The sequence below is a fragment of the Podarcis gaigeae genome, assembly GCF_964106915.1.
Source record: "Podarcis gaigeae genome assembly, chromosome: 2".
NCBI lineage: Eukaryota > Metazoa > Chordata > Lepidosauria > Squamata > Lacertidae > Podarcis > Podarcis gaigeae.
In genome coordinates, this window is record NC_139679.1 from 82,160,143 (window position 1) to 82,176,509 (window position 16,367).

General features: G+C 38.9%; 1 protein-coding gene across 36 annotated transcripts in view; it reads left to right on the forward strand.

The window, feature by feature from the left end:
* The window catches only part of CACNA1D (calcium voltage-gated channel subunit alpha1 D), a 192,779-nt gene that overhangs the window by 84,025 nt on the left and 92,387 nt on the right, over positions 1-16,367 (forward strand). For 20 of the 36 annotated variants that reach the window (XM_083726967.1, XM_083726944.1, XM_083726966.1 and 17 more), the window contains exons 8-9: positions 2,825-2,928; positions 12,926-13,095. In XM_083726967.1, coding sequence (XP_083583093.1) covers positions 2,825-2,928; positions 12,926-13,095 — 274 coding nt within the window. Of the gene's footprint in view, positions 1-2,114; positions 2,219-2,824; positions 2,929-12,925; positions 13,096-16,367 lie in introns of all 36 variants that reach the window. The other 16 variants (XM_083726955.1, XM_083726978.1, XM_083726948.1 and 13 more) reach the window with 2 other exon arrangements.

The window sequence follows — 16,367 nt, forward strand, 5'->3', positions numbered from 1 at the left end:
GGAACACATAGTGTGACAGCATATTTTTTTTCATATTCCATGTTACCAGGAAGAGGGCCGAAAGAGACATGGAGTGGTGGTAGTGCTATGATTCTTGTAACATCTACTTCCTTGTTCACTTGACATATGCTGTGGACAAGAGGGAACTTGTGGTCTGGTTGTGTTCTGAAGCCCAAAGAGCATAGGGAAGAAGTCGGGCTGGTTTTGCTGGCTGGCAAGCTGTTAGATTTGAAAGGCATTGCCTTTTAAATCAGCTTGATATCTGAGCCTCTGAGATCTCAGAGCAGAGTCTTTGAAACCAGCAAGGTTTTCAGAAACTGCCTGTTATCCTCCAAAGAGTTTGGAGCTGACCAGAAGGCTTTGAAGTCTCTGTTCTAGGGTCAGCTGACCTACTGTGCAGATATCAAAGCTTGCTGGAACAGCTCGCACTCTTTCAGAAAACCCTGATTTCCAAGGCTATTCTTGATGCTGATAAAAATACCAGCAACTTAAATGCCAATTAAAATGTTACAAAACCAAGTGAGAAAGGTATAATTTCTACCCATGCAAGGGCTGTAAAAGAGGCTGAGGTGCAAGGGTACTTAATCAGGCATTTAGTAAAATACTGATATAATTCCTAGGAAGCTAAGAGGCAGTCAGAAATGTTCGTTGGTTGCCCTCTGTCTGAAGCAATTGCTCTCAAATACGAATGTCTTTATAGTGTTGGAAATGAACTTTTAAAATCCAGTTTACAAATAATGCACAAAATAAAAAGAAGAATATTAGTTGACTAAAGGGTGGCAAACAGTTCTGTGACTGAAGCACTTTCTTCTAGACCTGGGACTATAAATGGAATTGGAATGGCAAATATATCCTTTCTGCCTTCAGTCCTTTAACATCAGAATGTGGATTATGACTCTCTGCACATTTACCATGAATATGAAAAACTGACCTTTTTACTAGTTTTAAAAAAACAAACAAAGATGGGCACAGACAGACACCCCCCGCCCCCGTTTTCAAAACAGTTATTAATAATTATGAAGCTTTCTTATGGCAGTGCAGTAGGTTTCTAGACACTTAATAAAAATACAGAGAATAGCTGTCATTTATAGTGAAACATACAACTTGTAAAATATTGACAAAAATTTGCTGGAATGGAGGAGAGGTGTGTCAGCTGTGGTGTTATGTGCAGCAGGGAAACAAGCAATAGGTGGAGCCAGAGCTAGTAACTGGCAGAGCCAAGTAATTATATTATTGATCCTCTTTTCCTACTGAGTTCTACAAGGGTGACACTACGTATAAGGAGAAGGAATCTGATAGCCCCGTGGAGTTGGAAGTTAGAAGGCAGGTGCAAAACTGAGGTTGGTAATGAGCCCCCATTAGTTATAAGCAGGCATCCCCAAACTCAGCCCTCCAGATATTTTGGGACTACAGCTCCCATCATCCCTAGCTAACAGGACCAACCTATATAAAAACATAATTAAACATTACACATTAAAAGGCTTCCCTATACAGCAGCTTTGAGAAGGATACTGTGTATGCACAGGGAGGGTGTGAGAGAGAGAAGTTCCGTTGCACAGGCAGAAATCCTTGCGCTAACAGAACAAGTGCATTGGATATCACCCATTTGCTTTATATTTTTGTGTCTGGGTTTCAGCTTCTAAAGTCCTGGATTTTTATGCGTAGAAAACTGAAAGCTGAACAATTAAATAAGATTTTGAAACTTTAAACTTAATTCAGATTTATATATCAAACCCGAGCCTCTTTGCCATAGTAACCCAACCCTGTGCTCTACTGTACCCTTTACTGCCTTGCTTGAGCCACAGTTGAGCCAAAGTCTCTCTTTGTTATCATTTAGTAGCTTCTTTCTACATATTGCCTCCTATGTCTTCTAAATGGGATTTAAAACCTTGGCTGTATAGTTATGCTGAGTTCTAACTCTCTTGCTTTACAGTATTTTTTATTATGCTTTTGGAATGGTGATGATACATGGGTCGTATTTTGCTTTTCTTCCCCTGATGATTGTGAGCAAGGGGGTGCATTTCTGTCACTAATCTGTGTTTCTTCCTCACCAACTGTTCGCTATTACAAAATTAAATTAAACTGTTTCTATAAGATCATCTTGTTTCTTACAGATGAATGATGCTATGGGATTTGAATTGCCATGGGTGTATTTTGTCAGTCTCGTCATCTTTGGGTCTTTTTTCGTTCTAAATCTTGTTCTTGGTGTATTGAGCGGGTAAGCATACACCTTTTTCGTCCTAGAAGCAGAGTCCTGTATTCGGTTGCCATGAACACATAGGTATATTATGAGAAGATCACAATAATTGGAGATAAGATTTTAAAAATGAAACACTGGGATTTTTCGTTTTAGAACAGCATGTATCCTTCAGAGGCCATGCAGCGTACAATAGCAAGGGCAATTTCCTGAAAAAATAATAGGCAGATGTTAAAACGTAAAGAGATCATAATAGACTTGTGCTTAGTAATTAATTAACCACTACCTTAAATTCCAATAATTTTCCCCCAACCCGTTAAACAAATTATCAACCCCCGTAGGGCATAGGTTCTGAAATGTGCATATTGCTATGGTTAAATGTAATCTAGATATTTTAAAGCTCCTAAATGATCTTCTACAGATTTTCTTCATCCCAAAAGTAGCTTAGAAGTCTTTTTACAGTACTGCCAATATTGGGCATCATGGTGAACTGCAGTGTAAGTAAGGGATAGAGCTGTGAGAGGGATACTGCTGGTACACTGAATACCTATGTGATCTGTCAATTGCAGGAGGACTCTGCTGTGTAGTGAATAGCTGAATCATAACATGTTTCCTTACATTTTACAGGTAAATGATGCAATAGGATGTGAATGGCCATGGATCTATTTTGTTAGTCTTATCATTCTTGGCTCATTTTTCGTACTTAACCTGGTTCTTGGTGTACTTAGTGGGTAAGCAGTTAGATTAACCTTGTATATTCCACCGCAGTGTGTGAAATGGCCTATGCGTTTGCACAAGCTTCACAGTGATGGCTTTTCTGCATGTCATTTTACCAGTGTTTGCTTTTCTGAATGTCTGAACTTTGTGTTTCTGCCTGTCTATGACACCCTGTGTTTGCAGTGGTTCCCAACACCCCCCATCACTGAAGAGTAACTAAATGAAGTACTAACTTCCTTAAAGACATCATTTTGCACACAATGAGCGAAAGATGACACCTGTGTAAGCATATATATTTTAAAATATTGATAAAGGCCGTTGTCCATTTCTGAAAGCCTAGTTTCAGCATTTGAAAAGCTTATCTAAACAAACATATAATATCTTTTGTGTAACTACCAGCAGGATATGCCTGTTAGCAGGTGCTTCACATTTTCTGCTTCTATTGACATTGGTTGTATGTTTTTTACAAATCCTTTGATGTCTCCTGTATATTGGTGGAGATGTCTTACCTAAAGCTATTGAATATCCAGGACATTGTGCATGCAGCTGGCTCTCATCATTGGCTGTGAAGGTCACAAGTAGGCAAACATCGCTATAGCTGTCAATAGGAAAAGCTTGTCAAACTATCGCCAGATGTTTTTGAAGCTCCTTACCTGTATTGTAAGAAGAGCATGGCAGGATGGCACCAGTTATGGTGTCTGCATAAAGGGAGATGTAACTAAGTGGGCACAGTATAGCCCATAGCACTTCTCCTATTTCAGCTTCAGTTCTCCAAGCCACCATGGGCAACAACATTGCAGAAGAATAGGCCTGTCTGACTGTCTGAAAATGATTAATACCCAAACAGATAGCCACAGTCCAAACTTCTGGCATTAAACAGAATGTGATTACTAGTCAAATGGCAAATAGTAAGCAAATAAGCTTGTGGCGTACAGATGTAGGGCTAGTCTGACATCACTGTCTGCATCCATAACGTATCATGCAGGCTTTCAAATCAGAACCTAAAATTCAAGTTGTGTTGTTTAATAATTTTATTCACTCTTGTCAGTAGTTCTTCAGGTGCAAGGGAGCTTGTTCATGCATTCTGCCTTGGGTAAGCCCTTTTTTGGGCATTTGGGGCTTAAACAGGAGGTCTTTCCTCCAATTTCTCTGCATATGCTGGCTCTACTTCAGGTTTTTCCAAATTGAGCAGGAAGGTCTGAAGGGAAAATGGAAGTATGTTCATCAAGAGGTGCTTAGAACCTTCCTTCAGACCAGGCTTCCTCAAACTCGGCCCTCCAGATGTTTTGAGACTACAATTCCCACCATTCCTGACCACTGCTCCTGTTAGTTAGGGATCATAGGCCAAAAACATCTGGAGGGCTGAGTTTGAGGAAGCCTGCTTCAGACCATCTGAAGTGGGACCAGCACACACGGGAGTATTGGAGGTGAGGCTTACATGCACAATCCTGTCCCTTTCCTCATTGAGCCCACGAGCATTCTCCCCAAACACCTGAAGAGGGCTTTATTCGAACTGGAAGATACAGCAATAGGCAGTAAGTTAGAGTTCATAGTCATCTATGTTCCAGCAATTATCATAAATTTTATTGTTTCACGCACTTAAAACTGGGCAGTATTTTCCTAAACTGTGTTGACCTCATTAACTGCATTAATCTGTGCAATGCAGCTTACACAATGGGTACACACATATTTTCCACAGACGAATAAGAAAATGTAGACAACAGAATGTTTTTGCAGTCCTATGCAGGGTGTAGCTAACTCAATGGCAAATAATCTTTGCAGCTGAGTACTGTAGTAGAAATATAAATGTAACAAGGCTAGCAAGTCTTCCGGTGTCACCCGTCCTCCTATTGTGTGCGCAGATGATTTATGATTGAATGACAATGTTACAGCAAAAATGTTTTTAAGAAGATACTGAAAAGTGCCCACCTTTGTTTATATATTTGATTATATATTTTTAATATAAAATATATATTTTACTGTGAGCTTAGAAATTTTGAATAAAGACAGAATCTCTATTTTGAATAAAGACAGAATCTCTATTTACAAACAGAAATAAGGGGGGGGGGGACCTGATTTGTTACACAGTAGCTGCCTTAAACAAAATCAGACCAGTGATCTACCTAAACCCTGTGCTGTTAGCCTGGCTAGTCTAGGGCTAAGTGTTTTCCAGACTTGCAGTAGTGAGGAATTGTGATCTTTTATCAATGCTTCTCTCCTAGTGTAACAGTATATGCTTAAACCTACAATGCTGTAGCCTGTTGCCTCAAAGTAAGCCCCATTTGGTTCAGTGGGACTTACTGTATATACGCAAGCCATCCCGAATATAAGCCGAGGCACCTAATTTTAGCACCACAAACCTAGTGGTGGTGGCAGCAGCAGAGGAAGAACAAGGGCTGCTTTCGGGCTGCTTGTTCCTCCACCGCCGCTGACAGTGGCAAAGGTCGCGGTGGAGGAAGGAGCAGCCTGAAAGGACCCTCACTCGAGTATAAGCCGAGGGCGGCTTTTTCAGCATAAAAACTGTGCTGAACAAGTCTGCTTAAATACTTGAGTATATACGGTACTTTTTGAGAGAGATGTGTAGGATTGCGCAGTAAATGAGCCGTCACAATGGTTTCAACATATTAGTTAACTTCAGTGGGATTTAACTTACTGGATTTGTATTATCCTATGTAGCAGGTTAGGCTAAGGAATAGTGACTTACCTAGGGCTTCATGAATTTGAACCTATTTCAAGACCAACATTTCCAAGGCCACCATACTCTCCCATTTGTAGAGCCGCTCACAGAACACAACCTAAGTCTGCAAATATGACTGCACTTCCCCAGTAATTCAGGTGAACTATATGCACTAGTTAACCATGCATAAGTCTTTGCATGTCCTAACTCACCTAAGAAGAGAACATGAGGCTTAACAAAATATTTTTTAAATGGTTGCAGAGGATATGGAGTAATGCAAGCTGTGACTCTTGTTAAAGGACATTTATTAGCTGTCCTGCTCTGAGCTGGTAGATACTATGGGTTTTCCACAATAAAAAAGCGAAGTTCTAGACAAAAATAATAGTTAGATATAATTAGAGGATAAATAGAAAAGTCCCCCTGGAAACTTCTTGGGCAAACCCAGTTGAAATGAATGCAAACTGTGCTAATTGGTACCTATTTTGTGTTCTCCCTGTTCAGCTGGGCTTGGTCAGGAGTAGTTGGTTGTTGCCAAAACTGATACCATTTTGTTCTTAGTTTAGAAAACAAAAAAAAAATATTGAGTAATTATGATAAATGTTCAAAATGTAGGGCAGCTAGTCAGAAGGTTGTATTTCACTGTTTTACCAGTCTGTTGGAATTAGAATAGTTCCAGTTTAAAGCTAACAGTCCCCACCACATCTGTAATTTGCACCATAAAGTGAAATCTAACCTAGTGTGGGTGAGTGTACACTCCTGCAATGGGGCCTTATTTTCCTTTTCTGACTCCTGCTGCCCTCAGCCACATTTTGTGTGTGAGAGAGACTGGAGGGTGGAGAAGATAAATTGGAACTTGCATTATACAAGCAAAATTCCATTTCTCATACATCATTGGATACCACCTATTAATTTTTGGACTGTAGGTGCCAGAAAGTAGAATATTGCCTTATTATTTTGCGTGAAGAATGCATAGAAGGCTTCAGGCAAACCTAAGCTCTGAATACATAAAGGGCATCTCTCAAACTGATGAGAAAAATACTATCATTCTGCTAGCATAGATACAAGGATAAGGCTTTCTATATGCCTGTGGTAATAAGCATTATCCCCCCTGAAGTAATTAATGCAACAGGTAAATGATGCAAGAGCGTTGTAAAATATGCCTCCTGCATCTCTGTATTAATTAGAAAAATATTGAAGTCACTCAAGTTTTGGAGACATAAAAGGTTTGGGTTTTTTTGTTTCTTTTTAAGGGAATGGCTTCTAGGAAAGATTTCCCTGGGACATACATGTAGGTAGTCACATATGCTTTTAAGCCTGCTCATAAAATCAGTCATATTGTCATATATAATGTGATTAATAAACACATATGTCTGCATAGATGCACATTTTTAAAACATAACCAGACTTCCACAAGGCAACTTGGTGATGATCATTTAAAAGGTAATAGCTCTCCCAAAATAATCCCTGTGCCTTAAAAACATGGCTGTATTTAGTTCTCTGGATTTTAGGAACTAAAATCTGGAATCTGTGCTGAAGATGTTTCCATATGATATGACTATTTTCTGTGTTGTTGATTTATGCTCAGCATTTTGAAAAGTGTCTAATGTTTTTGATCTTCGTATTTCGTGTGTTGTGTTTGTGAACTGCATGACTGACGTGTTTATAGAATGATGTACATGTAGGTAAGATATAATTTGAGAGACCTTTTGTTTTACATCTAGCCTTCTTTAAAGGTGAGTATGTGAGAATGAAATGTTGAAATTGTTTTTAAAAGAATAATAATTTTAAAAAAACCACAAGATTTTAATGTGGAGGTCATTTTTTAATATAATTTTCATGTAATTTTAACATAGATTGCAAGAATAGGGAATGCCTTTAGTAAATATTATTTTAAATTAAGGAGTCTGTTGACAGCAAAGGATATATTCCAAGCATTTGAAGGGCACAAATGTTAGATGGCTATCATTCATGTAATTCATTTTGTCAACAGCCTTGCATTTCTTTTCTCATTATCACATAGTGGTTCTAAGCACAATTTTAATGACTTGGAGAACTCTAGTTTTGGAGTAGACAAATTTGTTAGGATATTGTATGTATGGACCTAAGCCATTTGAAAGTAATGTTTTATTTCTGTTGAAGTCCCACCCACCCCACCCTGGTCATATTTGAGATGAGAATGTTGCTGAGTCAACTCAGATTTGTCTGTAGTTCCTTCTGTAGAATGCTTGATATTCTACCTATTCTGATTTCAATTTATTTCCACATTCTAGGTGCATTTAAGTTATAAAATTGAATCTGTCAACGAAACATTACTTTATGCCTGCAAGCCTCAGTATGAGGCACATATATAGGGGCACATTCCAGACTTAGTCCTTTGAATAAAGATTGGTGCAAAGGATAGCCATACACCTATGTATAACACTCCTATTTTTAGTGCTAGAATATTATTATTATTAGGATATTTCCCTCTCTATATTATTTATATAAAATTCAAACAACTGCAGGGTACTTTAGATTTCTAATCTCATTTATTCTAAAAAAAACAACCCATCCTATGAGGCAGTGTTCCGAGTTTACAAAGTCAAGGCCACCCAGTAAGTCAACAGCTAAGATAGGATGTGAACATTCTTGCTCAAATTTTAACACTCAGCTGAGCATAAGGCACTGATGCAGCTATCACAAGGAAAGGAAAACCTCCTGGAGTGAGCTATGAATGTAAAACTGGGTCTCTTACTAAGCTCTGAGTACACAGAGCCTTGTAGTATGCATATATTTTTGTTTATTCCTTTGGTAAATTGATTTATATTATTGGTTAAAATCCAAATGGCTAAATAGTTCTAATTAGCTGACACACTGCAAGACTGTAAAAACAGTTTAATTACAAGAATCTAAACTGAAAGCTGCTTCAGAGAACTCTCTCTGGAGTGGAGAGACATGTTTTCTTTTCTCCCTCTTATAATAATTGAAGCTTATACCACCGGTTAATTGATGATGTTCACTACCAAACAGACAGATAGCTGATAGCTTCAAAAAGGTGTGAGGAGACAACAAATTAATGGCTATTGTCATGGATAACAAAATATTCAGCCTCCACATGCAAAAGTGACATACCTCTACTAGGGTGCAAGGAACAGGAATTGTCACTGTTGTGCCTCACCAGGAATATTTGGTTGGCAACCTTTTGATCTGTTTAGCAAGACAATTCCTACACCGTTTATTTGCTGAGGTTATCTGGTCAAAGCATTAGCAAGCAGTTCAGGGATTTTGCCTTAATAATGTGGAAGTAGCATTTCTGATTTGAATTAATATATTTTTATGCAGAAATAATATTTAAATGGCATACTTTGAATGTATTACCAGCGTATCTGCTGAAACTATTTTATTGTTAAACAAAGAAAACTGGAAGTTGTGAAAACAATTCCTTATTTACAAGTGGAACAGCTCTTAATGATGCGTGATAATCTGTTTCTCAAGAATAGTTCTAACCACTAAAAGATGCTTTATACTGAAGACAGATTCTGCTGAAGGCATTACTATTTCTCTGGGTAGCCATGGGAACAAAATAAGATCTTTCCAAACACACTTTAATAAATATCTGTAAGTTGTATTTACTTCCTTGCTTGAGGACAGCAAGGAGTATATATTGACGTGTCCCCATATGCATCCTTCTGTAGGCACTGCGGGTGAAGAAATGCTTTTATTCATTTAGCATATATTTTCCTGACATTTATTGCATTCTAGCACAACAATCATGCTGTTTTTTTCATGGATCCGTGTAATGAAAAAGAGTGTTGTTTTTTCTATATGCCAGTATGCACACACATACCTAAGAACACTTGTCTACATGGCACTTTGAGGATTAATGGGGAAAGGCATTTAAATAATGATGCACAAAATAGAAGATGGCAATGAACTGTCAGCTGCAGTTTTCCTGTAAAGGAAAATGAACAAGCCTTGACAGTATTCCTTTTCTCAGCAGAGTCAAGGATTAATAGCCAAAAAAACCAAAATGAGAGGATAAAAGTGTCCTTTTCTCACATATATCAGTGAAGCAAGAATTAAAAACAAAAGCAATAGCATTCCTATTTAAAATGGTGTGCTAAAAACCTTGATGTGTGTGACCCAACTTTTGTAGCCCATGTTTCAGCAACGTTTTGAACTGTGATCCAACCCATTGTTTGATGAGGCATTTATTCCTGGTGTTTCTGTACATCATCTGAAACTGAAGTTTGAAGTTCAGATCATGATAACGGTTTCAGAATTTTTGAGCATTTTTGAACACTCCCTTTAGTGCCAGGTGTGTTCCGCGAGTCGGAGCAGCAAGGGGGCTTGCTCAGCTGTAGGGCTGGGTGATGTGTCTCACCTGCTTCTTCTTCCCCACCTTATTTCGTCATTAAAGAGGAAGTAGGAAATAAGATGCAGAGGAAGAATCAGTCAAGAGACATTTCAGACATTGTAATATATCAGTACAGTATATCACAATATTTAGCTGTTAATATATCACAATGTTGAAAACAAAATATCACCCAGCCCTATTCCTTGAATAAGAAAAAAGCGCATTTCATTGTCTCACACTGGGTCAAATGTAACCTGATGCCGCAGTATGTGTAGTTGCAAAATGAATCAGATTCAACGTGGAATTAAACATATATACATCATTTTATTTGTATACCGCCTTTCTATAGTTAAAACTATGCTCAACATGAAAAAAAGTAATTACAAACATAACAAAAGAAAGTGGTCATAAACAATAAATTAAACATAAAAAGTACACAACCAAATTGAACAATTTCCACATAAATTATGAAAGATCTAAAATAAATATGCACAATATTAATATTAATTTCAATAGCAGCAGCAATGCCCCCCCCCCCCCCCGTTGATCACATCCAAATATCTAAAATCTCCCCATTGGCTTTCAGCTTTTCTCTGACGACTATTGGATGTCAGTTCTCCAGAGAAGGCACCAACTCCCCTTGCAGAGACCTGAAATATCTCTGCAAAGCCATGTAGGCAGTAGGGATCACTTTGAGTTTCTGCTGGATAGTTGTTCATCAGGATACATATCTGCCAAATCATTTCAAGCAATAGACCATGGACATCATGAACCATGCCAAAATTGAACTATTATATTACATTCAGTATTATGTTCACTTTCTGCAATCCTATATAATTAGTGCCAAACTAGATGATATGTGAAACACATGGTTTGGGTTTTGCTTATCTTGTTTCTTGTTTCTATTAAATAGCAACTGTCCATTCAGGATTGAAATGGCAGTGTTGCAGGGAGGAGGAAGGCTTAACCCTTTCTCAATGCGACAATTCCAATGAAAACCAGCCCTTCAAGGTTGTTGTTGGGCTTTGGTAGGCTGCAGATGCCAATAGTAGCTTCTTTTCCACAGGAAAAGATCACATCCACTTCAGGAAGTGATCTTGGTGTAACTTGAAATTGATTAAAAACAACAACAACCCACCCTTATACACCATGACCCCAATATTAATTGCACTCCTTCACTGCTGCTATTTAACATAAGCAAAAACAGTTGCGTGAAATGCAGCCATGTGTTTCTTACATCATCTAGATTGGCCATTAGAAGTCACATTCAGGTGTTCTAGTGAAAGTGCAGAGGTGTAATAGTACTGTTGCAGCAGTCATAACTGCATAGTCTTTCATGAATCTCTCTCATCTGTAGGGATGAGTAGGTTGACTTCAATCTGTGAAGTCTGATATTATTTCATAGAAGTGGTGAAGACATGGTGAGGGTTCTGGTGGAACATCTTATGAGCAAGTTCCACTGAAATGAATGGTACCCGCAACAGAATGTGGCTGTATATTGTATCATAATCCCCTAACAGGAATTATTCTGTTTAGGATTCTAGGCAGCCACAACTTTCTCTAGCATATTTCAGTTTTGTGTATTTCTTTTTCAACTGACACTCAAGATTCTGTGTCTCCTGGTAATAGTTGAGCATGCTGAGTTCTTACTGGGCTGTTTTGGGGAGTGTGACATGAGTTTAGATGTCATCTTTACAATAAATGCATTATCTAGGTTCTCACATTTATTGTTTAACAACACAAATCTATGCATGTCTATTCAGAAGTAAGTCCCATTCAGTTCAGTGGTAGTTCTATGAGTTCAGTGAGACTTACTCCCAGGTAAGAGTATGTTCCTACAGCCTAAGGGCACAATCCAAACCTCTCTCCTCTGCAGCAATGGCACCACCAAATCCAAAATGAGCAGGATGGAAGGTGGAGGGGGGCAGTGTGATTTGCAGTGAGACTGGCTCAAATCCAACACGTAAACCCAGCCCAGCACAATGGGGTGTTAAGATAGCTTCTCAATCATTTCTTATTCCAAGAGATAATGAAGAATTTCCAATTTGGGAACACATGCTGTCATGTACCTTTGACTCATTTAAAGGGATCTAATATCTGAAGAAGTGTTCATGCACACGAAAGCTCATACCAATAACAAACTTAGTCGGTCTCTAAGGTGCTATTGGAAGGATTTTTTTTATTTTGTTCAGATTAAGGGTTTTTGTTTTGTTTTGTTTGAGGGTCTTTTGTTATTTAATCTAGCAGGCTGCACTGCATTGTTTTATTCCCCCACCCTCCTGAGGACAAATTGCAGCACTGAAGAGCAGACTTGAAACTCTGTCATTTACATTCTCTCCACTGTCCATCATGGGCTCCCTCTATTCATACTGATGTGAGATAGCTTGAAAATTTCCACATAGGAACCTTAATTCTGTTGGGATATTTTGCGTAAAGGAGATTCACCCTTGTATAAGTGACTCAAGGGGACAAATCCTGCTTTTAGGTTTGACATGAACTGCCTTTTTCTCAAATATGTGTTCACACTTACATTTCATTGCTATATGCCATTTCCCCCAGGTGTAATTCCACGAAGCCATTATGCCTTCAAACCTTGGCCCTATTAAGTAGAAGGTGCTGTTTAGAATAATCATTTAATTTCTAAAGGAGAAGTACAACATAATATCTTACATATATCAGTAACGTTGAGGTTTTTAAGGGTGGGATGAAAGATCCAACATGATGTCAACTTAGGTATTGTGACCAAATAATTGTAAGCTGTATTTTTATTATTATTATCAGTACATAGGAGCTTAATAAGTGTATAAGGAATGAAGCATGGTGTGTGACTCGTATCACTGTTGTGATCTGTGGAAACTGTTCACTTTTCTGTACAGTTTCTTTATTTTGTTTAACTGTGTGAAAAAGAAATACTGGGGTCTGGGTTTTTTTTTCCCCCTCAGAAAGCCTACAGCTTCATAAATCAATATTTCTGTTACGTTTTATCTGAACCCAATAGGGAGTTTTCCAAGGAAAGAGAAAAAGCCAAGGCCAGGGGAGATTTTCAGAAGCTGCGTGAAAAGCAGCAGCTTGAAGAGGATCTCAAAGGCTATTTGGATTGGATTACACAAGCAGAAGATATTGACCCTGAGAATGAAGAGGAAGGTGATGGAGAAGGCAAACGGAATAGTATGTCATGTCTTCTCACTTTATTACTGCTAACAAAAGAATATAGTGTGCTCTAAAAATAGTTTACTGTATGGGAGAGACTGTTGCTCACATAATAGCGTTATACTCTGATGTCTGTAAGGTAATTCTCCCCTCTCCCCCACCTGTAGATAACTGTTTCTGTTGTAAATTACTACTTTCTTTACCTTCACTCTAACATTATTATGCAGCAGCCAGATTGCTGGCTGGGCTTGCCTTTGGAACACATATAAACTGCTGCATTGGCTGTCAGTTCAAGGTGCTCATGCTAGTGTTTGCAGCTCCAGATGACTTAGGCCCATATATCAGAGAGAGCTCCTCCTTCCCTACAAACCCTCCCAGGTGTTATGTTAAAAATGTACATGCACATATATGTATTTGCAGGGTTGGCATGTACAGAACTTGCATCCTTGAGATCTAGCAATGAGTTGCAAGAGCCATTTTCGGTCCTAAAATGTCAGGCTGCATTTTATGTTACTTTAAATTTTACTGACAAATGTCAACACTGTAAGACTGTTATTGTTTTATTTTGACAAACTGTCAAAATAAATGGGGGTATATTACAGCAAGCAGTAATTTTCTGAAGAGCAATTTTTCTACATAGTGTTAACTGTTAACATAATAGTGTTAACTATTAGAGGACCAGGCTAGAAATTGCTGACCTGACAGCTAGTTTTGCATAGAATAAAAAATCCTCCTTAACATTAGGTTTTCTTTAAGCTGCTTAGATAGAAGAGCTGGCTAGCTGGGGAGCCCCTTGGCTTTTCAGTCTTCTTCCTGAAGCCAGAGATAGCTGTAGAACAACCCCCAAATTGCCTATCAACATCTTGTGGATGTAGAGAAAATTGGTCCATCTGGAGATCCATCCCTTGGTGCTTCTAAAAGGGAAACAGCAATTTTAGCCACTTGCTTGACTAATTTTAGAGTCAATGATATCTGTCTCAGGCAGTGATCCTACTATTATCAACCTCTGCAGAGATGTTCTTTGGCCCTGATCAAGCATCCAGTGTCTTTGTGTGTTACTGGTAATGGTGTCTTAAAGCAGCAATCTGTGCCATATCAAGCACATCCTGTAATGGAACAGTTAATCTGTTAGTAATATCGCCATGGAATATATTTCAGAGTAAGCTACTCAGAACATTCTGAATATTGCTACGGAAAATCTTTGAGTAACATAAAATATAACAAGGAAATCATTAAAGTTGCTGGGCTGCATTATTATTATTTGTGCTCTGTTAAGAAACATGCCTTTCTCAAAACACAATCTATAGTGCTCTGCCATATCTCTCCTTTTTATTCTCTTGGAAGATTCTGCCACTTAAAATGCCATTGTGTGATACTGTAGTTAGATTACAGAAAATTAATTACTCCCTATCTTATGTGAGAATGACATGCACTTTGTCAACTGATTTCTTAAATGAGTGTAATAAGAGTGATGCTGGTTGGCCTTAGTGATGTGAATTTTTTTTGCACTTCTGCTACAGCAACATAATTTGTTTTCATTGCTGTAGAATGCGATGATGTGGAAACGACCAGTTTTAATACAACTGACCCTTTTAACTTAGCTTTAAAAAGGTCAATGGACCCCTGACAGTTAAGTCCAGTCGCAAACGACTCTGGGGTTGCAGCGCTCATCTCCCTTTACAGGTTGAGGGAGCCGGTGTTTGTCCACTTCCGCAGACATTTTTTCTGGGTCATGTGGCCAGCATGACTAAGCCACTTCTGGCGAAGCCAGAGCAGTGCACGGAAACGCCATTTACTTTTTCTGCCAGAGCGGTACCTATTTATCTACTTGCACTGTGTGCTTTCGAACTGCTAGGTTGGCAGGAGCTGGGACCAAACAACGGGAGGTCAGCCTGTTGCGGGGTCCCGAACCGCTGACCTTCCGATCGGCAATTCCAAGTGGCATGGTTGTTTAAACCACAGTGCCACCCGCATCCCAACTTAGCTTTATGTTACTTCTAATCCACCGTTTTGCAAGGTGCTTTATTGTCTTGCTAGTCTTCGGAGTAACTCTGCAAGTCCATTGTTAATTCCCAGTTTTCTTATTCTGGTTCTGAGATAGAGAGAGTTGGATATGAACAGGGCTGTGTCAGCCATGGGGAAACTGGTATCTGCATGTGCAGACCAATCCTACACACACTTACTTGGAAGAAAGTCCCACTGTGTTCAGTAATGCTTCCCCCCCCCCCCAGGTTAATGTTCATAGAATTGTAGCCTTAATATTGCATATACAAATCCACCCTGCTCTCCTTTGAAATAGACAACACTGATAGAGTAGAAATACAATTGGTTTTAAAACATATGCTAAAGTAGCTGGCCTTCCCCCTTATTTTTGGTCCCCAGATATTATTGGACAACAACTGTCATCAGTCCTTGGCCATTTTGGCTAATGGTCAAGGAAGATGAGAGTTGTAGTCTTGCAGCATCTGGGGTATCCAAGACTGGGGAGAGCTCCTTGCCAGCCTGGATAGAAAAAACACAAATCTCAGGTATCAGTGCCTTTGACGAATTGTGTGCTAGCATCCATGTGCCATTTATGTTTGTGGGAGTTGACACATTCAACCCAAGCAGGCAAAACAATTAACTTGAGTTGAAAGACAAGCCTGATTTGCAGTTCTGTGAATCAGCCCTTAATCTTTATACTCTACTGTAAAGATACCCTTGTAAAACTATCAGGATGCTAATTACTAATCACTGAATAGAAAGCGGTTTATGATCTGTGCAACTGCCAGCAATGACTCACCTCTGTTCCCTCAGGATCTATTGTGAGCCCTCCCCAGCTTGGCCAAGAATTACTGTAAGGAGTAAATTAATTTAAGCAAGAATGTAGTTACTACGATTACTTCAAAAACTAATCAAAATTCTGCACCAAAGAAAATTGGTTTTAGGAGCACAGGAAGCTGCTTTACCAGACTATTGGTACATCTAGCTCATCCAGACTTCCTTTTGTGCTGCCTTTCTAGACACAGGTCCACACTTTAAAGTCCTGTGTCTGCACACTTTTTTCCTCTTGAAAGCTGAATTGCCATTTGTTCCGATTCAGCTTTAAAGGGCAGGTTTTCATGGGGAAAGCACTGGGACAAAAATGAAAGAAAAAGAAAAAGAAGCACTCAGACACAGTGCTTTAAAGTGGGGACCTGTGCCTTGAAAGCACAGTAAATAAGCCCTGGCAGTGCCTCTCCAGGCTTTCAGATACTAGGCATCCCCATTTTTATCTGGTGAATTGAATTCAGGACCTTTTGCACGCATGC